At 44.1% G+C, this 23,165-nt stretch overlaps 1 protein-coding gene across 1 annotated transcript in view; it reads left to right on the top strand.

Annotated features, from left to right (window-relative positions):
- Positions 1–8,114: 8,114 nt before the first annotated feature.
- Positions 8,115–23,165, top strand: part of TAF4B (TATA-box binding protein associated factor 4b) — a 103,452-nt gene continuing 88,401 nt past the window's right edge. The window contains exons 1-3 of the mRNA XM_044295669.1: positions 8,115–8,271; positions 10,688–10,764; positions 18,347–18,469. Coding sequence (XP_044151604.1) covers positions 8,196–8,271; positions 10,688–10,764; positions 18,347–18,469 — 276 coding nt within the window. The 5' untranslated portion in view covers positions 8,115–8,195. The remainder of the gene's footprint in view (positions 8,272–10,687; positions 10,765–18,346; positions 18,470–23,165) is intronic.

The following is a 23,165-nucleotide window of genomic DNA, read 5'->3' as shown; positions in this document are numbered from 1 at the left end:
GCTTTTTAACTAATTGGGCAAGTCCACAGACCGTAATACAGATCAGTATAACCTTGACCACACTTAGGACAATTAATCATACGGTCTGGCCTCTCTGGATGAGGGAGTATGTTGAAGCCATAAATGGCTCTATGTATTATTTCGCTTATTATGTGCTTTCTTACTTTCATCCATCCTTTTGGTATGATCTGCTCTATAGTTTCGTCTCCTATCTGTTCTGCCCATTTTGAAACATTTTCACCTTATCCTTTTGCATCTCCTCCTTTCTCATGTTATAATAAATAGATGACACTGATACCAGTCCACGCCCCAATTCCAGGATTTTATCCAGTACGTTTAGGTGCATTTCTTTATGTACCAGCACTAAGTGTGAAGTAATAGCAGCTTTGATCTGGGCAAATAGAATAATTTGAAAGGGATTCAAAGATAACTTTGCTATCAGCTCTTCCCCTTTCATCCATCTCGGTTCTACGTCATGTAGGAGATGTCTAGCCTGTATGATCCCTTTAGTTCTCTATTCCTCAAAAAGACTGTTAGTTCTACCCTGTGTAAATTCCGGATTATTCCATAGTGGAAGAGGTTTGGATATCCTGTAGGACAGCCAGTATTTTTTCCTCAATATTCTCCATGTTGCTATAGTATCCTTGATGAGTACAGATTGTTTAATCTATACAGGGATATTTTGTAACCTAGCATGTAATAGTGCCACTAGGGACCAACGAGCGCAAAAATCTTGTTCCAATGACAAAGCTGAAAAATGACTTGTCCTGTTTATCCAATCATTTATATGTCTAGCCAAACACGCCAAATTATATCCTCTAATATCTGGGAAGGCTATGCCACACTGTTCTTTTACACCCATTAGGTTACGTAACTTAATTCTAGGGCGCTTTCCTTGCCAAAAAAAAAAACTTGAAAAGGTCCTTGTTAACTTTTTTATGTCTTCATGTTTTAAAAGTATGGGAATTACCTGCATTGGATATAACAGTTTGGATACAGCCATCATTTTAAGAAGACGATTACTTCCCATCAGCGACAGAGGAAGATCATGCCTTCTTCGTAATTCCCTTAATTATCTTGCTATCAGTGGGCCATAATTTAATCTGTACATTGACTCTAGAGTATTCCCTATTTTAACGCCCAGGTAAGTTATACGTGAGCCAGCTACAGGTATTTCCCCCTTTCGTCTCCCATTTTTATCTTGGTTCCCCCCCCTGTAGGAATAGTATTTCGCTTTTTGTGTGGTTAATTTGGAGGCCTGAAAATGATCCAAAAACCTTTAGTGTTTGCAGCACTCTAGCAAGGTCTCTACTCGGATCTGCCATAAACAAGATTATATCGTCCGCAAATAGGGCCATTCTCATAATCTGTTGTCTCACCTCCAGACACTCTCAGGCGAGTCCATAAATCTGGCCAGGGGTTCTATCGCTAAGTTGAACAACAGAGGGGATAAGGGGCATCCCTGACTAGTGCCTCTTTGTAAGGGAAATGGGTCAGATAAACATCCAGATGTGCATACTCTAGCTTTCGGATTGGAATAGAGTTCCCTGAGGAAGGTTCGAAATAAACCTTTAAATCCCATGACATCCAAGGTAAGATTTAACCACTGCCAGTTAAAGCTGTTGAAAGCCTTTTCGGCATCTAAAGCGACGATAGCCGGATTTTTCCTCTTGTATGGTGGTGAACGTGCAATTGACAGCGCTAACAACACTTTATGTATATTGATGACAGTGGAACGGCCCTTGACGAATCCCACCTGTCTAGATCATATTAACGTGGGGAGAATATCTGCCAATCTATTAGCTAGTAATTTGGAGAACATTTTTAAATCCTGGTTTATTAGTGAGATCGGTCTATAAGAGGTTGGGTCTTCCGGGTCTTTCCCCTCTTTGTAGATTAAAGTAATGAAAGCTGTATTCATATGATCAGGTATTTTATGTCTTTCTACAACGGAAGAAAAGAGTGTTGTAAGTACTGGGGCTACCTGGGAGGTCATTACTTTATAAAAATCTGACGTATATCCAACCGGTCCTGGAGCCCTACCCGATGGAAGGGGTTTTATTATACCTTGTATCTCCGTTGCCGTTATCGGAGCATTTAAAGGGGCTGTCCAAGTTATATTTATTGATGACCTATCCTCAGTATAGGTAATCAATATCAGATCGGCTGGGGTCCGACACCCGGCGCCCCCGCCGATCAGCTGTTTGAAGAGAAGGCGCGCGCCGTGCCAGCGCTGCCTCCTTTTCACTGTTTACCTTCTCACCGTTGCATCTGCAGCTGTGAGCAGGTGTAATTACACCCAAGCCTTCCCATTCATTTCAACTGTATAGGAGTGATCCGTCCCATTGAAATGAATGGGACGGCTTGGGTGTAATTACACCTGCTCACCGCTGCAGATGCAACGGCGAGAAGGTAAACAGTGAAGAGGAGGCGGCGCTGGTATGGCGCGCGCCTTCTCTTCAAACAGCTGATCGGCGGTGGTGCCGGGTGTCAGACCCCAGCCGATCTGATATTGAGGATAGGTCATCAATAAATATAACTTGGACAACCCCTTGAAAGAAATCAGTTGCTCCTCAGTAATGGTTGGCATAGATAACTTCTCCTCCACATTGCCTCCCCTATCTTGATAGAACCTGGCCATATAATTCCCAGTTCCTCATTATTTTGCTTGGGTCTGTGCTCCCTGGTCCCATCCCCGCTCTTTATCCCGTGAATATGAGTCACCCGTCTTCTCCCTTTAGCCATTGTTGCAAGTAATTTCCCCAATTTATGACCGCATTTGTGTAATTCTAATTCTAGGAGAGATCTTTTAAAATAAATAAAAATTCCCCGCCCACGAATCAAAGTCTCTCAGGGCCAAGATCCATCTATCTCTATTTATCTGGGTCGGGGTCGAGAAAGTCCCTTTAGGCCGTCCATAGTTGACCACTCACTTTCTTATATTGTACGTGTATTATTGTTTTAGAGATGAGACATAGGCCATTAAGCGTCCTCTAATGACAGATTTGGCCCTTTCCCGGTATAATATTGGTGACTGTATATGTTCCTTGTTATCCTCTACAAATTCCATCCACCAACCCTGCATTAGTTTTATGAAATCCTCATCCCCTATGAGATAAATAGGAAATTTCCACATATATTCTCTCCTTCCGGTATAAGCATCTCCCAGGTCTAAGAGCAGCGGGGAGTGGTCTGAAATGACCATATCCCCGATAGCAATATTTATTACTTTCTGAAAAGCCGCTGGAGACATAAATATATAGTCAATTCTGGACCAGGTATTATGTGCGTGCGAATAATGTGTAAATTCTCTTCCCTGAGGGTTATGCATCCTCCAGCTGTTTCTCAAAGATAGAGTGTTGGCAAATTCCATCAGGGTCTCCTGATTATTTTGGCCAAATGACTATCTTGGAGTATAATGGGGCATAATGAATCAAAAAATCTCCCTTGTCCCTGATTTGGGGCATATATGATATATAAACTATAGTCCCCAAATGGCCCTGAGATATGTGTTCGTACCATCCTGCCTCTATCATCATCTTCCACTGAATGTACCACATTGGAAAAATGGCGTCCTACGAGTATCAATACTCCTGCTTTCCTATTAACTGCTGCTGAGCCGTATACTGACCCTACCCACAGTTTCTCCATTCTATGAAAATCTTCTTCTGGCATATTGGTCTCCTGCAACAGCGCTACATCCGCTTTCAAGCGCAGCCCTTTGACATTCCATGAGACAATTCTCATATCTTTGGTGTTGCAAACAGATCCATATGCTGATTAGTTATTGCTCTCAGGCAACCTCCAAAATGAGGCGCGGCCTCCCAGCACGACAGCTCCCCCGTATGGTATTACCTCTAACATGTTTGTATAGTACCCCAAAACCTGAGTAAACAATGAACTCGCATAACAAAATAAAATAACAAAGCATGACTGAAATTTAAACATTTCTCTCATTAGAACTTTTTCAGGTAATGAACGCAGTACTCAACCGCATCTGAATAACCCCATTTCATTACAGCTCCCCACCTATGTCACCTATACATGAACGTGGATTCCTATTTTCAGACGATCTTATTCTTTTCCTATCCACGATCACGATAGAGTTGTTTCCTCGTGGACTGTGAGATATGGCATTTTATCCATGTCCTCCAGTATTCTTGACATGTTTCCCAATAAAGGATCGTTGAGTTTTCGGTGGTTCCTGGGACTTGGATGATGAACCATGAGGTACTTGATTCCATTCCCGGCCTCTAGATTGTTTATCAGTAGTCGACTTTCCCACTCCATTTGGGGTATCTTCATTTCTCCTGTCTGTTAGGAACTGTAGCTGCTCCTCCGTCATCTTTGGATCGTTAAACTGTTTGGTCGAGCCATCATGTTGTCGGACTCTGAGTATAGCCGGATAAGCTAGTTGGAACCTGATCCCCATTTTATGTAAATTTGAGCATATAGTGCTCTACGTTTTCTGGCCACCTCCGAAGAATAATCAGCAAAAAGTAGTACCTTAACTCCTCTCAAAACAAGCGGTTCCCGTCTTATACGGTATGCCCTCAGTATGTCCTCTTTGTCTGAAAAATCAAGATATTTGAAAATCGCCTGTCTTGGCCTTTGGTTCGCATTTGAAGGGGCTGTTGCAGGATATTCTTTCATTCTTTCTATGCGCGCTTTCCACCTTCTTCTTGCCCTGGAGACCTAGCACTTGAGTCAGTTCACTTTCAAATATGTTTCTCAGTTCATTCGGGGGGATCGATTCAGGGATCCCTACTAAGCGTAAATTACTCCGTCTGGATCTATTTTCCAGGTCATCCACTCTGTCATTGAGTTTGTTGGCGATCTGGTATAAATCCTGTATTTTTTTTTTTTTACAATCTCAACAGTCCTCCTCCATACAAGCCACTAGTTGTTCCACTTCAGATACTCTGTGATCTTGTAGCTCTACCTCTTCCTGCAGCTTATTTAAAGCAGTTTGTACTGTAGAGGAAGGTGGAGGCGGCGCCATCTTGGGACACACATCGTCCTCAGTGTCAGTTCCTGGATCTGAGGAGGTGGTAATCTTCTGCCTGCTTCTTAGCAGATATCGCTCCATACGCTTGTAGGAGCTGGCAGATGAAAAATTATCCCCTGTCCTTTCGAGGGGGTGTAGCGAAGCAGGAGGTATTGCAGTTGGCGGTACGGAGCTCCTGTCCCTGCGTCTCTACATACAAGCGCCGGAACCGGAAGTCCTGGACTGTTTTTTTGTTTTTTTTACGCCCATGTCCCATTTGAAGTCCCCCTGATGCACCCCTAGAGTAGAAACTCCCAAAAAGTGACCACATTTCAGAAACTAAACCCCTCATGGCATTCAAAACTGATTTTACAAACTTTGTTAACACTTGTGTTACACAAGAATTAATGGAAATTGGAGATGAAATTTCAGAAATTCACTTTTTTGGCAGATTTTCCATTTTAATCATTTTTGTCCGCTAACAAAGCAAAGCTTAACAGCAAAACAAAACTCAATATTTATTGCCCTGATTCTGTAGTTTACAGAAACACCCCATATGTGGTCGTAAACTGCTGTATGAGCACACGGTAGGGCGCAGAAGGAAAGGAACGCCATATGGTTTTTGGAGGGCTGATTTCACTGGGATAATTTTAACTTTTCATGTCACATTTGAAGCCCCCCTGATGCACCCCTAGAGTAGAAACTCCCAAAAAGTGACCCCATTTTGGAAACTACAGGATAAGGTGGCAGTTTTGTTGGTACTATTTTAGGGTACAGATGATTTTTGGTTGCTCTATATTACACTTTTTGTGAGGCAAGGCAACAAAAAAAATTGCTGTTTTGGCACTGTTTTTATTTTTTGTTATTTACAATGTTTATCTGACAGGTTAGATCATGTGGTATTTTATAGAGAATTTTTATAGAGAAGTTTTTAATGGACACTGCGATACCTAATATGTCAACTTTTTTATTTATTTAAGTTTTATATACTAAAATCATGTTTTAGTGTCTCCATAGTCTGAGAGCCATAGTTTTTATTTTTTTATTTGGTCGATTGTCTTAGGTAGGGTCTCTTTTTTGCAGGATGATCTGACGGTTTGATTGGCACTATTTTGGGGTGCGTATTACTTTTTGATCGCTTGCTATTACACTTTTTGTGATGTAAGGTGACAAGAATATGGCTTTTTTTTACACTTTTTTTTTTACGGTGTTCATCTGAGGGGTTAGGTCATGTGGTATTTTTATAGATCAGGTTGCTACGGACGCAGCGATACCTATGTATACTTTTTTATTTTTCTACATTTAACACAATAAAAGCAAAGTTTTATACACTAATATCATTTTTGAAACAAAAAAAAATCATGTTTTAGTGTCTCTATAGTCTGAGAGCCATAGTTGTTTTATTTTTTGGGCGATTGTCCCATGTAGGGGCTCATTTTTTTCGGGATGAGGTGACGGTTAGATTGGTACTATGTTGGGGGGCATGCGCCTTTTTGATCGCTTGGTGTTGCACTTTTAGTGCTTTTTTTTACACCGTTTTTATTTTTTTATGGTGTCCATCAGATGGGGTAGATCATGTGATATATTTATACAGCCGGTTGTTACGTCGTTTCTTTTTTTAACTTGAAACTTTATTTTTTTTTATTAAATACACTTTTTTAAACTTTATTTCTGTCACACTCTGGGACTTCAACTTTTGGGGGCTCAGATCCCCTCTCCAATGCATTACAATACATCTGTATTGTAATGCATTGCCTGTTCGTGTACTACACTGAGTCATACACTAACAGGTTGCCTAGGAGACCCAGCCTGAGGCTGGATCTCCTGGGCTCCTGTAGAAGGCAGGTCCCGATGCTGTGCACGGCATCGGGCTGCCTTCTGACACATCGAGTCCCCGCCACAGCAGCGCGGGGACCTGATGCGCTCCTTCCCCTGTTGCAAACCACTTCAATGTCGCGGTCAGCACTGACCGTGGCATAGAAGGGGTTAATACGCTGGAAACAGCGATGTCGGCGGATACAGCAGGAGCCCGGGTACCAGGGACTGCCGGATGTGCCCATCATCTAATAACCCTAATCTCCAAATTGCTAAGCGGTCATAAACACTTATTTAGGCCACATACTTATCAGTAAGATAAGAACCGAGGTATAATGAGTGTTTATAAGGTTAGAGAGCAGAGATAGGGAGCCAATCCACAGCCTGCTACAGCATCTCAGCTCTCTACAGAAAAAAGGATTCCTTATTTTTAAAAAAAGACTAATTAAAAATTATTTTAGCTCAAAATGAGTACAATGCAATAATAATAAAAAAAATTGCCCTAAAGGTGTACATAGCCTTTAAAGGCTGTACTAATGAGCACCCCCCCCCCAATGGAAGCGCTCATTAGTAACAGTCCATATAGGAAAATACTGGCAATTATTATTGCCGATAGAAAAAAAATTCTACCCACTTTCCCAGTGAGTTACCCCTCGGGTCGCAACCCTAGTTATGGATCCGGGAAGGCAAGGAGTTAGAAATGAAATGCAAAAACGGAAATGCCTCCGAGGCTGAAAGCGTTAAAGGGGTCGTGGCACCGCCAATCTGCTGCCCTCATGTAAGTTCTACTAACCCCTTCAAAAGTTACCTGCGCGCCCCCATTCCCGCCTAATGTGATACTGATGACCTATCCTGGAGATGGACTATTAATATTAATCTACTGCTCTGCTGACAGCAAGGATAGCGAATTACACTGCATTAACGCCTACTGTATGTGAACAGCGCCTTACACAAGCCGCCGACAAATGATTGGCTGTGCAGTTATTGGTGGGGATATTGGTGGCCATTACTCGTGTGACCGGTCCAGTCCAGGGCGCTGAGGGGAGACGCGCACAGAACGGGAGTCAGGAGCGCGCCACGTGCGGCCGCGGAGCCCCGCCCCCAGCTCCTCCCCCCCAGCGTCCACATGGCTAGCGCTATATAAACGTGGCTGCCGCCGTGTATGAATGACATAGTGAAGCACACACTCACAGCCGCGCGGCTCATGCACGCCACCCAAGCCCCCTGTAGCGCCGCTCCCGCCGTGGTGAGCCATGCAGTGCCTGCTCATCACGGGCTGACCTCATCTCTCCCAGCAGTGCCCGCAGGGAATGCCAGTCTGGTGCCAGCCTCCACCCTGGTGACAAAGGTTGTCCCTTCTACCCAGGCGGCCAAAGTGACTAGTGGCCCAAAAATGACAGCAGCGCAGCAAAGGGCCCCCCTGAAAGCGTCAGCCATCCAGCTACCGGCAAACTTCCAGATCCCCCCCGGTAAGTAGCCCTATCACTGCCAGTGTGGAGGGGTCTGTACCTCAGAGAGACCTGAAGTGCTGTGTGGTGGCAGATCAGCTGGGGGTGACCCAGAAGCTGGCATTGCCTCCTGAGTTCTTGGGCTCTGTCACAGCCACTGAACTACGTCAGGGCCACTTACTGTCACATAGTGCAATTGTCCTGGATAGGACATCTTTAAGGGGCATCTGTCAGTAGTTTTGTACCTATGACACTAATGGCAGCTGAAGGCATCCGTGTTGGTCCCATGTTCATATGTGCCCACATTGCTGAGGAAAATGATGTATATAAGCATCTAGGAGCAATGGGGGTGGTGTCATTACACTTAGAGGTGCCAACTTCCCTGCACTTTGACAGGTCCAGATGTGATCACGTTTACACTGCCTCTGTCAGTCAGTGTGCAGAGAGCGCGGCAGCGAAAGAGGAGCCTCTAGGTGTAATGGTAACGCCCCCATTGCTCCTAGAGGCTCATTTGCATATAATAAAACATCATTTTTCTCAGTAATGCAGTCACATATGAACATGGGACTAACACATCAGTCAGTGTCATAGGTACAAATCTGCTGACAGATGCCCTGTCCACTATAATGTTATAGAGCAGTGGTGGCTCTCTACCTGCTGGGAGTTGTAGTTTAGTAACATCTGGAGACCTCGACCTATCCTGAGCTGTGGAGGACACAGAGCAGGGAATGGCAGTCTGGTGCCAGCCTCCACCCTGGTGACAAAAGTTGTCCCTTCTACCCAGGCGGCCAAAGTGACTAGTGGCCCTAAAATGACAGCAGCGCAGCAAAGGGCCCCCCTGAAATCCGTTAAAAAAAAAAAACGCCATGTGAATAGCTTCATAGACCGCAGTGGTTCTGAAAAAGGTTTTCCACGTTTGTATGACTGTACCCTTAGGGGGACTTTTATCAAGTCTGGTGTGCCAGGTGTTTGGCTTGGAAGTATTGCAGTCGCCATTGCATACGGAGATGTACACCTTCCGAGTAGATTTCTTTTATGTCACATTTATGAAGTCTAAGCCATACTGTCACTGACATAGGTGCATCTACATTGCACTTGCTCCAGATTTATTAATACCGTGTGCTATAAATTTGGCTCATAACTCCAAGACCTCAGACCTCCACTGATGAAAAGCTGGGGGCCTGTCCTGTGCTCTGAGCACCCGAACAGAGCGAGTTTTGCAGGGAAATCTCAATGAGCCTAATTGTTAAGAGGGATCCCATATGTGGATCTTCTGGATGTTTGGGTTGCTCCTATGTCCGCCCTTGTAGTGTGCACTTGAGCTCCTTAGGCCCCTTTCACACGGGTGAGTATTCCGCGCGGACGCGATGCGTGAGGTGAACTCATTGCACCCGCACTGAATCCTGATCCATTTATTTATATGGGGCTGTGCACACGAGCAGTGATTTTTCACGCATCACTTGTGCGTTTCGTGAAAATCGCAGCATGCTCCTCTTTGTGCGTTTTTCACGTAACGCAGGCCCCATAGAAATGAATGGGGTTGCGTGAAAATCGCAAGCATCCGCAAGCAAGTGCGGATGCGGTGCGATTTTCACGCACAGTTGCTAGGTGACGATCGGGATGGGGACCCGATCATTATTATTTCCCCTTATAACATGGTTATAAGGAAAAATAATAGCATTCTGAATACAGAATGTGTAGTACAATAGTGCTGGAGGGGTTAAAAATAAATAAAAAATCATTTAACTCACCTTAATCCACTTGTTCGCGCAGCCGGCATCTCTTCTGTCTTCATCTGTGAGCAATAGGACCTTTTCATGACGTCACTACGCTCATCACATGGTCCATCACCATGGTGATGGATCATGTGATGAACACAGTGACATCATCAAAGGTCCTATTGCTCACAGATGAAGACAGAAGAGAAGCTGGGCTGCGCGAACAAGTGGATTAAGGCGAGTTAAATTAAAAAAATAAAAATAATTTTAACCCCTCCAGCGCTATTGTACTATGCATTCTGTATCCATGTTATAAGGGGAAATAATAATTACATCTACACTACAACTAACCCAAACCTGAACTTCTGTAAAGAAGTTCGGGTCTGGGTACCACAGACGGTTTTTTATCACACTCGTGCAAAACACATTGCACCCGCGCGATAAAAACTGAACATCGGAACGCAATCGCAGTAAAAACTGACTGCAATTGCGTTCCTACTCGCGCGGGTTTGCCGCAATGCATCCGGACCCGCCTGTGTGAAAGAGGCCTCATTTGCACATACCGGTAGTGTCTACTCTGCTTGGTACCAGTGAACCCATTTAGTGGCTCTTCTGCTTGACACCTGTAGCCATTTGGTGGCACACGGTTCTCCTGTCACGCCCCACGGCTCTACTTGCGCCAGCTATATACAATCTGAATGTGTTTTCTCTTCTTGCAGGTACTGTCCTTTTGAAGAGCAGCAATGGGCAGCTTATGCTGGTCTCCCAACAAGCTTTGGCAAGAGCTCAGGCCCAGGTACAGAGTTCAAATGCAAGACTACCAGTATCTTCCAGTGCTCCAACCATGCAGATCTGCAGCATGCAGGTAGCAATGAGGCCAAGTTGTCACCTTCTGCAGTACAAGGACATTTACAGTCAATGCCGCCTCTGCAGTATGAACTGTATTTGGTGTAATTTCCTGCATTTTGGTATAGAATTGATTTGATCACAAGTTCTGTGCTCAGTAGATACTTGTTAAAGCCTCTGCATGCTGCTACAGCGTCTATCTAAGGGCTCATTAACGCGGCTCAACTTGAATGGGTCTGTGATTCGTCCGCACCCCAAAAAATAGAACATATTTTATTATTTTCGGTGCGGAGGCACGGAAAGAAACACAACGGAAGTGCTTCCGTGTCTCCGTTCTGCACCGGACCTTCCTGATTGCGGACCCATCCAAGTGAATGGGTCCACATCAGTGATGAGGGGTGCACGCGGCCAGTGCCCGCATATTGCAGACCCGCTGTTTGCGGGCTGCAATACTGGCAATGGCCTTGTGCATGAGCCCTAAATCAGGAGTCAAGCCAGCACTACCTGTATAATCTCTCGTGCAAGGATATCTTTTCTCCTGCTGTTCATACAGCCCTGGATTATTTTTTTAGACAGGTCACACACACAGATCATCCTAAACGGTGTTTGTTTAGGCAGGAAAGGACAATATGGTTTTGAACAGACGATGTTTGGGGCTGTGTTGCTGCAGAAGGGGGACCCCCTTTTTTATTTTTTTAGGCTGTGATTGAGCTACAACTAATAATCTAAGCTTTAAAACAAGACTAAGATCACAAATTACTACCCTTAGAAATGGGTTCCAGTGAGACCTGTATATACCATTAGTATTCCTGACCTGATTTCCAAGGCCGGTTTCACACGGGTGTTACGGGAAAAGGTGCGGGTGCGTTGCGGGAACATGCGTGATTTTTCCGCGCGAGTGCAAAACATTGTAATGCGTTTTGCACGCGCGTGAGAAAAATCGCGCATGTTTGGTACCCAAACCCGAACTTCTTCACAGAAGTTCGGGCTTGGGCTCGGGGTTCTGTAGATTGTATTATTTTCCCTTATAACATGGTTATAAGGGAAAATAATAGCATTCTGAATACAGAATGCATAGTACAATAGCGCTGGAGGGGTTAAAAAAAATTAAAATAAAATTTAACTCCCCTTAATCCACTTGCTCGTGTAGCCGGCATCTCTCCTGTCTCTTTCTTTGCTGATTGCAGTCAAAGGACCTGTGGTGACATCACTTCGGTCATCACGTGATCTTTTACCATGGTGATGGATCATGTGATGACCGGAGTGAAGTCACCACAGGTCCTTTGACTGCAATCAGCAAAGAAAGAGACAGGAGAGATGCCGGCTACACGAGCAAGTGGATTAAGGTGAGTAAAAATATATTTTTTATTTTAACCCCTCCAGCGCTATTTTACTATGCATTCTGTATTCAGAATGCTATTATTTTCCCTTTATAACCATGTTATAAGGGAAAATAATAATGATCGGGTCTCCGCACTTGCCGCATCCGCACTTGCTTGTGGATGCTTGCGATTTTCACGCAACCCAATTCACTTCTATGGGGCCTGCGTTGCATGGATTATCGCACCGCAACGCACAATATAGAGCTTGCTGCGATTTTCACGCAACGCATAAGTGATGCGTGAAAATCACCGCTCGTGTGCACAGCCCCATAGAAATGAATGGGTCGGGATTCAGTGCGGGTGCAATGCGTTCAACTCGCGCAGCGCATCGGCGCGGAATACTCGCCCATGTGAAAGGGGCCTAAAGGTTGTCTCTCTTGATGTAGCTCAGTTAGCACTGCAATCTTGGACTGCAACACAGCCTGAGATATATTAAAGGGGTTCACTGGATGTAAGGATCTTTTAGCCTACAGCCTGCCTTCCTAAGCTGAAGAATCATACTTGCCTGTTCCCCACCACTCCAGTCCTCTGTGCTGCCTCCAGTAGGAGTAGGCTACAGCAGAGCATGTGACCATGCCCATACAGTGCCAGATGTAAACATTTCGGTGCGGTGGGGAGCAGGAAATAATGAATTATTAGCTTGGAGAAGCATGCTAGTCCTTCCAGATTGTGGGAAGAGATAATGAGAGAAGGTCTTATGAGGATCAGAGATTACTTGTCGGGATGTATCGGGAAAGTAGCTCAGAGATGTATAGAGGGGAAAAGTTTTGGACGGCCTTGTATGTAGTTGTTAGTGTTTTAAACTGAATTTGCTGGGCACTCGGAAGCCAGTGAAAGGATTGGGAGCGGAGTAACAGGGTCAGAGGTGTATGTTTAGGATAGATTGGAGCAGTGTGAGGGTGCTAGATGGAAGGCCACAGAGTGGGATGTTGCAGTAGTCTAGGCGGGAGATGATGAGTGCATGTACAAGCATTTTTGATGACTCCTGGTTGAGGAATGCACGGATGCGGGAGATATTTTTTAGTTGTAGGTGGTGGAAAGGTCTTGAATGTGTGGTTTAATAAAGGACAAGCCAGAATCCACGGTTACTCCAAGGCAGCGGACTTGGTTGATTGGGGAGAGTGTGCAGCCATTGATCGCGATGGATAGGTCTGTTGGGGGGGGAGGGGATGATAAATTCAGTTTTGTCCATGTTACGTTTTAGAAAGCGGGAGAAGGAGGAAGATTTGGAAGATAGGCATTGTGGGATTCTGCATAGAAAGGTGCTGATGTCCAGACCAGAGAGGTAAATTTGTGTGTTGTCAGCGAAAAAACAACATGGGGCGATAACTGGAGAAAGAAGATGGGTCAAGGGAAGGCTTTTTGAGGATGGGTGTAATAGCATGTTTAAAACCAGAGGGGAAGACACCAGTGGCTATTGATAGGTTGAAGAGATGAGTTGGGGCGGGGCTAAACACTGGTGAGGTGGGATGGGATTGGGTCAAGTTCACAGGTGGTGATTTGTGATCTCGAGAGTAGGGTGAAAGGTTTTTCTTCTGTAATGGTGGAGAACAGTGGCGTAGCTTGGTGGGGGCTGTTGCCCCGGGCGGGAGATTTCAGGGGGCGCCAGGCAGCAGGAATTTCAATGAGGGCAATGGAAGCCTATGGCTCCCTTCCCCTCCGTTATGCTTCATTGGCTTCAGGCCACTAGGCCTGAAGCCTATAAGGCAGTAGAGTGACGCAGGACTTGATCACGATTACCTCACTGTGACCTCCTGCGTCGGATCTCGTGAGATGACGCGGTGTGGGAAGGCACAGTGAGGCGTTCGTGACTGCCTGTGCTGGGACGCCACAAGCTGTGATGGAGAGAGGTAAGTTATTTTTTTATTGTACCCTACCCTAATTACAGAGGTACTGGGGGCACTATGGGGGTGGGGGAGGAGCAGAAAGAGGAGAACCACCGAGGACATCATACTAATAAGAGTGGAGTGGCCAATACATTAATAACAAAGAGGGGGCCAATACAATAATAACAAAGAGGGGGCCATTATATTATTAATAATAATACTAATACAGAGGGGGCCATTATAATATACAGGGGAAATAATATGGGGAATGGGGGACTATCTGTATGGCTCTAGAACAGTATTGGGGGGCAGCAGGATGACAGTGTAGAGACACCAGGAAGGACAGGATGATAGTAAAGTGAGGAACCTCAAAGAGCGCTGTGTATACAGATCAGCAAGTGCTGTGCGCTTCCTGTCCCAGCCATTATGTGACCGCCGGGGCTGGGAGAGTGCAGGAGCTGTCAGGTCTTCCATAGACCTTGATCAGCCCTGCACTGAGGCTGTACAGCGCTGTATAGTGCTGTACAGCCTCTCTGGGGTCTGTAGTTTCCCTGTAACTGGGGCTACTATGTCAGCCCCAGTTACAGGAGAAATCAATAGTTATGGGGGACACAAAGTGTAAAAAAAAAAAAGTTAAATAGAAATAAATAAAATAGACATATTTGGTATTGCCGCGTCCATTACGACTGGCTCTATAAATATATCACATGATCCACCCTGTCCGATAAACACCATAAAAATAAAAAAGCAATTTTTGTCACCTTACATCACAAAGTGCAACACCAAGTAGGCCTGCACAATATATCGCCAAAGCATTCGCAATTAATTGCCATACCGCAATCGCCAATTGGCCGACCCAAAAATGCTGCAATTATATTACCATATTTTTCGCTTTATAAGACAAACTCCCCCCCCCCCCCCCCCCCCCCCCAAAAGTGGGGGGAAAATGGCAGTGCGCCTTATAAAGCGATGGTTGACTTTTTACGTGGTTGACACGGATGTATCGCCGGCTGCTATGCTGCACAGCGCGGCCGGCGATACATCAGTTACAGTGCGGGGAGGGAGGAGGGGCTGGAGGCAAGTCGTTATTTTAATGAACAAATGTTTTTATTTATTCTATTTTATTTATCTGTTCTGTGCAGTGCTATTAAGAAAATGGCAAGTTTTGTATTTTGTACTTTTGCAGTAATGCAAATATGTTATTTAATTTAGTAAAAGATGTTTTATCTTGAGTTAAGCATAACTACATTTCTGCATGATCAGTAATTTGTGTGTGCTTTTTGCCTTGAAAATCCAAGCAAATAGACCTCTAGCACAATACCCTTAAAATATCGCATCGCATACCGTTATCGCAATTTTTAGGGCCCTAATCGCAATTGCACTAAATTCCCATATCGTGCAGCCCTAACACCAAGTGATCAAAAAGGCGTATGTCCCACAAAATTGAACCAATAAAACAGTCACCTCATCCTGCAAAAAATGAGCTCCTACAAAAAAATAATATAGCTCTCAGAACATGGAGACACTAAAATAATTTTAATTTTTTTTTATTTATTTTTTTTCTTCAAAACTGCTATTGTGTTAAAGTGAAATAAAATAGACATTAGGTATCGCCGCATCCGTAACTGGCTCTATAAAAATATCATGTGACCTAACCCCTCAGCTGAACACCATTCTTTTGGTCACCTAACATCACATACAGTGCAACACCAAGCAGTCAAAAAGGCGTATGACCCCAAATATAGTACCAATCAAACCATCACCTCATATGCAAAAAATGAGACTCTAACTAAGACAATCGGTCAAAAAATAAAAAAGCTATGGCTCTCCGACTATGGAGACACTAAAACATAATTATTTTTGGTTTTAAAAATGCTATTGTATAAAACTTGAATAATAAAAAGCATACATATTAGGTATTGCCACATCGTAACGATCTGCTCTATAAAAATGTCACATGACCTAACCCCTGAGGTGAATGGTGTAAGAATAAATAAAAAAAACTATGCTAAAACAACAAATTTTTTTGGTCACCTTGCCCCATAAAGTGTAATAATGAATGATCCAAAAAATCATATGTACCCAAAAAATGGTACCAATAAAAATGTCAACCCTTCCAGCAAAAAATGAGCCACTGCACAAGATGATCGGCAGAAAAATTAAAAAAAATATGGCGTTCAGAAAATGGAGACACAAAAACGTATTTTTATTTTAATTTTTTTAATGCTTTATTTTGTAAAACTGAAACAAAGAAAGTAGACATAATTGATATCAACCTGCTCTATAAAAATAGCACATGATCTATCCTGTCAGATGAATGTTATAAAATAAACAGTGCCAAAACAGCCTTTTTTTATTTATTTTTTTACCTTGCCTAATATAGAGCAATTAAAAATAATATATACCCCAAAATAGTAACAATAAAACTAGCACCTTATCCCCTAGTTTAAAAAACAGGGTCACTTTTTGGTAGTTTCTACTCTAAGGGTGCATCAGGGGGGCTTCAAATGAGACATGGCATCTAAAAACCAGTTCAGCAAAATCTGCCTTCCAAAAACCATACAGAGTTCCTTTTCTTCTGCGCCCTGCCGTGTGCCCTTACATCCGTTTACGACCACGTGGGGTTTTACTGTAAACCGCAGAATCGGGGTAATAAATATTGAGTTTTGTTTGGCTGTTAACCCTCAAACATTTTATTAAAATGGAAAATCTGCCCAAAAAGTGAAATTCAGAAATGTCATCTCCATTTTCCATTAATTCTTGTGGAACACCTAAAGGGTTAACAACATTTGTAAAAATCAGCTTTGAGTAACTTGAGGGGTGTAGTTTCTACAATGGGGTCATTTATGGGGGGGGGGGGGTTTCCACTATGTAAGCCCCACAAAGTGACTTCAGAACTGAACTGGTCCTTTAAAAAGTCGGTTTTGGAAATTAAAATTTTTTAACAATTGCTTTTAAAATTCTAAGCCTTCTAACGTCCTAAAAAATTAAAATGACATTTACAAAATTATGCCAACATAAAGTAGACATATGGGGAATGTTAAGTAATATTTTGAGGTATCACTTTCTGTTTTAAAAGCAGAGAAACTTTAGAAAATTACGAATTTTTAATTAATTTTTTTTGTAAATTTGGGATTTTATAAATAAAGGTGAAATATATCGACTCAAATTTACAACTGTCATGATGCACAATGGGTCACGAGAAAACGGTCTCAGAATAGCTTGGATAAGTAAAAGCGTTCCAGAGTTATTAGCACAAAGTGACACATGTCAGATTTGCAAAATTAGGCCTGGTCGGGAAGGGGGCAAATGGTCCAGATGTGAAATGGTTAAGGAAAGGGGGGTGATTTTAAACTTTTTGGTTATTTTTACTTTGTCACCTTGGGTGACAATAACTGGCAATCTTTAGATTGCTCATTGTGTTCATTGATGGCTATATAGCCATCATTGAACACTTTATTTGCAGTATAACAATACAATGCTGCCACCTAGTGGCCTGTATTGATATAGTCCTGAAATAGACTCCTAAGCCTGCTTCGGGCTATTTCAGAGATGTAACAGGTTCCCTGATCTCAGCCGGGAAACGCTGTTACCGGAGCAGAAGCGTGCGGCTTTCGCTTCCAGACTGATCAGATGCCGTGGTCACATTTGACCTCGGCATCAGAAGGGTAAAATGTATACGATCAGCCTTATGGCCGATCACGTACAGGTGCAGCGGGGTCTCTGCTATTTAAAATGGCAGAAATCCGGCGGCTATGGTGCCCGCTGCACGTGGGAGCTGGCGCCATGTTTAGGGACCGGACTTCCGCCGTGCATTTATACGGTGGAGGTCCTTAAGGGGTTAAAGCGGTGTTAACAACTGAAATACTGTATTTATGGCATATTGAACACACAGTATATAACATGAATGTGTAGTTGCAGTTCCAAGACTGAAATCTTAACGGGAGAATACATGAAAAATACATGTGAGTAGCCACAAGACATAGACATGTCTGTCACCAGATGGTTGGGGGCTGCACAGAATGGTATCAAGGGCCGCATGTGGCCCCTAGGCCGCAGTTTGTGCACCGCTGCACTACGCAGTGCTTCCATTGTGTTTCTGTCCATGCCTCCGCACCGCAAAAAAATAGAACATGTTGTACTACAGTACTTTACCAGACCGAACACGAGTTAGAGAGGGCAGCAGGGCAGTGGTGACGGGTTCCATATAAATGGCTCATGTATTTACATGGTTTAATGATGGCCTCTTGGAGGCATCTTCATAAGCACTCCTTACTGACCCCCGAACCTAATCATTTTTTTTTTGTTTTTCATTGTTTTTAAGAATCCAGGAAACCAGCTGGTATCGAGCCTGGCAAGCAGCAATGGGAAAGCTGTTCCTCTGTCTGCATCCTTGACTCCTGTGTCCTCAACAGTAACTTTTCAGAGGAGCCCTAATCAAATACAAGTATGTTGTAGTTATTTGTTTTAAAGGGGTTTTCCACATTAAGAAAAAAAATATATAATCCTTCCCTAGCGGCAGTTAATGTCACCACTGCAGCCGGAAAAAAAGGGTGGGGAGGACTGGAGCGTGGAACAGGAAGCCTCTGGCAAGAAAAGTGGCTATAACTTCGTTATTGTTATCATATTTACTGCTGCTTGCAAATCATTATTTTTTTTTTTTTTTTAACTTGGATGACTTTCATCGGTCCAAACATTGTAAGATAATTATCAGGCTGTGTAGAGCAGCTCCCCGGGATCTCACTGCACTTACTATTATTTGGTATTTTTGCTGAATTGGTTATACTGGCAGGAGTCTGCCCTGTTTTTCCCTGGGCGTTCCTTCTCCCAGTACAGGTTTTTTTCTCTCCCCAGGCTGTGAGCTCTGTGCTGCGATTGGACAGCGCTACAGCCTGGGAGAAGGAGACGCCCAGGGAGAAACAGGTCAGACTCCGCCTAGTATAACCTATTCAGCGAAAATACCAGGGAGCATAGCTGGAGAACGGAGAGGCTCCCCAGAATAAGTGCAGTGAGATCCCGGGGCGCCGCTCTATACAGCCTGATAATTATCTTACAATGTTTGCACCGATGAAATGTCCTCTTTAAGGACCAGCCCATTTTATTTTTTTGCAAATCTGACATGTCGCTTTATGTGGTGATAACTTTAAAATGCTTTTACTTATCCGGGCTATTCTGAGATTGTTTTCTCGTCACATATTGTACTTCATGACAGTGGTAAAATTGAGTCAAACATTTTTATTTCTTAAAAAAAATACAAAATTTGGAAACATTTGCAAATTAGATAGTAATACATAAAAAAATTATTACTTTACATTCCCTATATGTCTACTTAATGTTTGGATCATTTTGTGAATTTCATTTTATTTTTTGGGGACGTTACAAGGCTTAGAAGTTTAGAGGCAAATCTTGACATTTTTCAGAAAATTTCCAAAACCCACTTTTCAAGGCTCAGTTCAGCTCTGAACTCACTTTGCGAGGCTTACATAATAGAAACCACCCAAAAATGACCCCATTTTAGAAACTACACCCTCAAGATATTCAAAACTGATTTTACAAACTTTGCTAACCCTTTAGGTGTTCCACAAGAATTAATGGAAAATGTAGATAAAGTTTCAGAATTTCACATTTTTGGGCAGATTTTCCATTTTAATTCATTTTTTTAAGGTTACAAAGCAAGGGTTAAAAGCCAAACAAAACTCAATTATTTATTGCCCTGGTTCTGTAATTTACAGAAACACACCATATGTGGTCGTAAACTGCTGTACAGGCACACGGCAGGGTGCAGAAGGAAAGGAACGCCATTTGGTTTTTGGAAGGCAGATTTTGCTAGACTTTTTTTATTTTTTTTTATTATATTTTTTTGATACCATGTCCCGTTTGAAGCCCCCCTGATGCACCCATAGAGTAGAAACTTAAAAAAAGTGACCCCAATTTTGGAAACTACGGGATAAGGCCTCCTGTGTGCTTCCTGTTGCCGTATTGCGGACCGCATTTGCGGATACGTTATTCGGGTCTCTGGGGATCTGATAACCCGGAACAGGATGGTGATCTGTGGTGTGATAATACACCACCAATCGCCATCCTGAGAGGTGATGGTGAAGGTTTTTGATTGCATCACCCTAAATCGGGTGCCTGGGGTCCACAAGCAGTTTTTTTTCTGCGAACGCTGACTGTGGCTGGCACTCTTAGTGTCCGGCCACTGTTAGCGCATAGCACACCCCATGGCTGATCAGAGAGTTAGAATTTTTTTTGTAACCTTTTTTTTGCCCCCCCTTTTTTTTGTCTGTTAGGTTTAGGGTAAGTTTGTGAACACCCGTGCCCCCACACGCACACCAAATAAAGTTTAACACGCACACACACACTCCCCTATGGCCCGCCGGAGGTTCTCGGCCGAGGAGGCATACGCCCAGCTTGCCTCCGACTCAGAGAGCCCCAGTGAGGACAAGGATGACCCCACTTTCCTTTTGTCATCCGCGTACTCCTCATCATCTAGCGATGATGATGAGCCCCCAAGGCAGCAGAGATGCAGCCAGGCGGAGCAGGGGGACCGCCATGCTAGGGACCCTGTGGCCCACACTAGTACTAGCAGCTCTGAGACTCGTACTAGTTTTCCGGCCCACCAGATAAGTCCACCTGAGCCCCCTACCGGTGAAATTGTCTGGTGTATCCCAGAGTATTTTGAGCCTGCAATTCCTGATTTTGTTGGTCAACCAGGAATCCAGATTTCCACAGTGGGCTTCACTGAATATGACTATTTTAGTCTTTTTTCAGTGACCACTTTGTAAATCTGATGGTGGAGCAAACAAACCTGTACGCCCAACAACTCATTGCTTAACACCCGGGCTTCTTTTTGGCTAGGGCCGGTGGCTGGACTCCAGTCAGTGCAGCTGAGATGAGGATGTTTTGGGGCCTCGTGCTGCACATGGGCCTAGTAAAAAAAAAAATAACTAGTGAGGCATTACTGGAGTGGGGATGTCCTCTACCAGACCCCACTTTACAATACGGCCATGACACATACCCGGTTTGAGGCCGTCTGTAAATGCCTGCATTATGCAGATAATGCAGCATGTGAACCCCCCCCCCCCCCCCCCCCCCAAGGTGATCCTGCCTATGACCGCCTGTACAAAATCAGGCTGGTCATCGATCACTTTGGGGCCAAATTTGTGCAGGCCTATGTACCTGGAAGGGAGGTCGCGGTTGATGAGTCTCTCATTGCTTTCAAGGGGAGACTCCTTTTCCATCAGTATGTTCCCTTTAAGCGGGCGAGGTATGGCGTGAAGCTGTACAAACTTTGTGAGAGTACCTCTGGGTACACTTACAAGTTTCGTGTGTACGAGGGGAGAGATTCCCGTATTCAACCCCTAGAATGTCCCCCCACTCTGGGTGTTAGCGGGAAACTTGTGTGGGACCTTAGGCACCCACTGCTAGATAAGGGTTACCACCTTTACGTGGGTAACTTTTTTATACTAGTATCCCTTTGTTCCAGTCCCTCGCCGCCAGATCCACGTCCGCTTGTGGCACCGTGTTGCTGGTCAGATATAAGGACAAGAGGGATGTCCTTGAAATGTCCACAATTCACTGTAACTGCATCACCCCTGTCCCTGTGCGAGTTACCGCGGCAACGGTTCTCAAGCCCGATTTGTATACAATCTGTATACGGGAGGAGTTGATCTCTCTGATCAAGCCATATAATGTCATGTGCAAAACCCGGGCATCGTACAAAAAAGTTGCGGTCTACTTGGTACAGGTTGCCTTGTACAACTCTTTTGTGCTGTCCCAGAGCGCTGGCAACACAGGGACATTCCTTCAGTTCTATGAGGCAGTCCTCAAGGACCTGATCTTTACTGACCGGGAAAGAGCAGCCCGGAGTACCTCGGGAACTGGAGGCGCCCGGATCATCCCTGGCCAACACTTTTGAGGTGTGGTCCCCCATACTAGAAAGAAGGGACGGACCCCAAAAAAGTGCAGTGTGTCACAGGAGGGAGATACGGAAGGACACCACCACTCAGTGTGACATGTGCCCCGATTATCCGGGCCTCTGCATTGACGGTTGCTTCAGAGAGTACCACCCTTTCATGGAGTACTAAATTTATATTCCCCTTCCCCAATTTAGCCACTGATAAAAAACTATGGTTCTCAGACTTGAGACACTAAAACAAAAAAAATGCATTAAAAATATTTAGTAAAACTAAAATAAATAAAAAAAATAGACATATTGGGTATCGCCACGTCCGTAAGAATCTGCTGTATAAAAATACCCCATGACCTAACCCCTCAGATGAACATGGTTAAAAAAATAAAATAAAAACTGTCGCCTTACATCACAAAAATTGTAATAGCAAGCGATCCAAAAGTCATATGCCCCACAAAATAGTGCCAATAAAACCGTCCTCTCATCCCACAAAAAATGAGCCCCTGCCTAAGATAATGGGCTAAAAAAAAAAAAAAAAAAAAAAGACTCTTAGGCCTCATGCACACGACAGTATTTTTTCACGGTCCGCAAAAACAGGGTCCGTAGGTCCGTGATCCGTGACCGTTTTTTCGTCTGTGGGTCTTCCTTGATTTTTGGAGGATCCACGGACATGAAAAAAAAAGTCGTTTTGGTGTCCGCCTGGCCGTGCGGAGCCGAACGGATCCGTCCTGAATTACAATGCAAGTCAATGGGGACGGATCCGTTTGACGTTGACACAATATGGTGCCATTTCAAACGGATCCGTCCCCATTGACTTTCAATGTAAAGTCTGGAGTTCTTTTATACCATCGGATTGGAGTTTTCTCCAATCCGATGGTATATTTTTAACTTGAAGCGTCCCCATCACCATGGGAACGCCTCTATGTTAGAATATACTGTCGGATATGAGCTACATCGTGAAACTCAGATCCGACAGTATATTCTAACACAGAGGCGTTCCCGTGGTGATGGGGACGCTTCAGGTTAGAATATACTAGAAAAACTGTGTACATGACTGCCCCCCCCCCTGTTTTTAACTCATTGGTGGCCAGTGCGGCCGCCCCCCCCTCCCTCCCCTGTAGTTAACTCATTGGTGGCCAGTGGGCCCCCCCTCCCTCCCCTGTAGTTAACTCATTGGTGGCCAGTGGACCCCCCCTCCCTCACCTGTAGTTAACTCATTGGTGGACAGAGG

The sequence above is a fragment of the Bufo gargarizans genome, chromosome 5 (assembly GCF_014858855.1).
Source record: "Bufo gargarizans isolate SCDJY-AF-19 chromosome 5, ASM1485885v1, whole genome shotgun sequence".
Classification (NCBI taxonomy): Eukaryota; Metazoa; Chordata; class Amphibia; order Anura; family Bufonidae; genus Bufo; species Bufo gargarizans.
The sequence above is the reverse complement of the archived record's forward strand: the minus strand, read 5'-3'. Positions and strand labels throughout refer to the sequence as shown.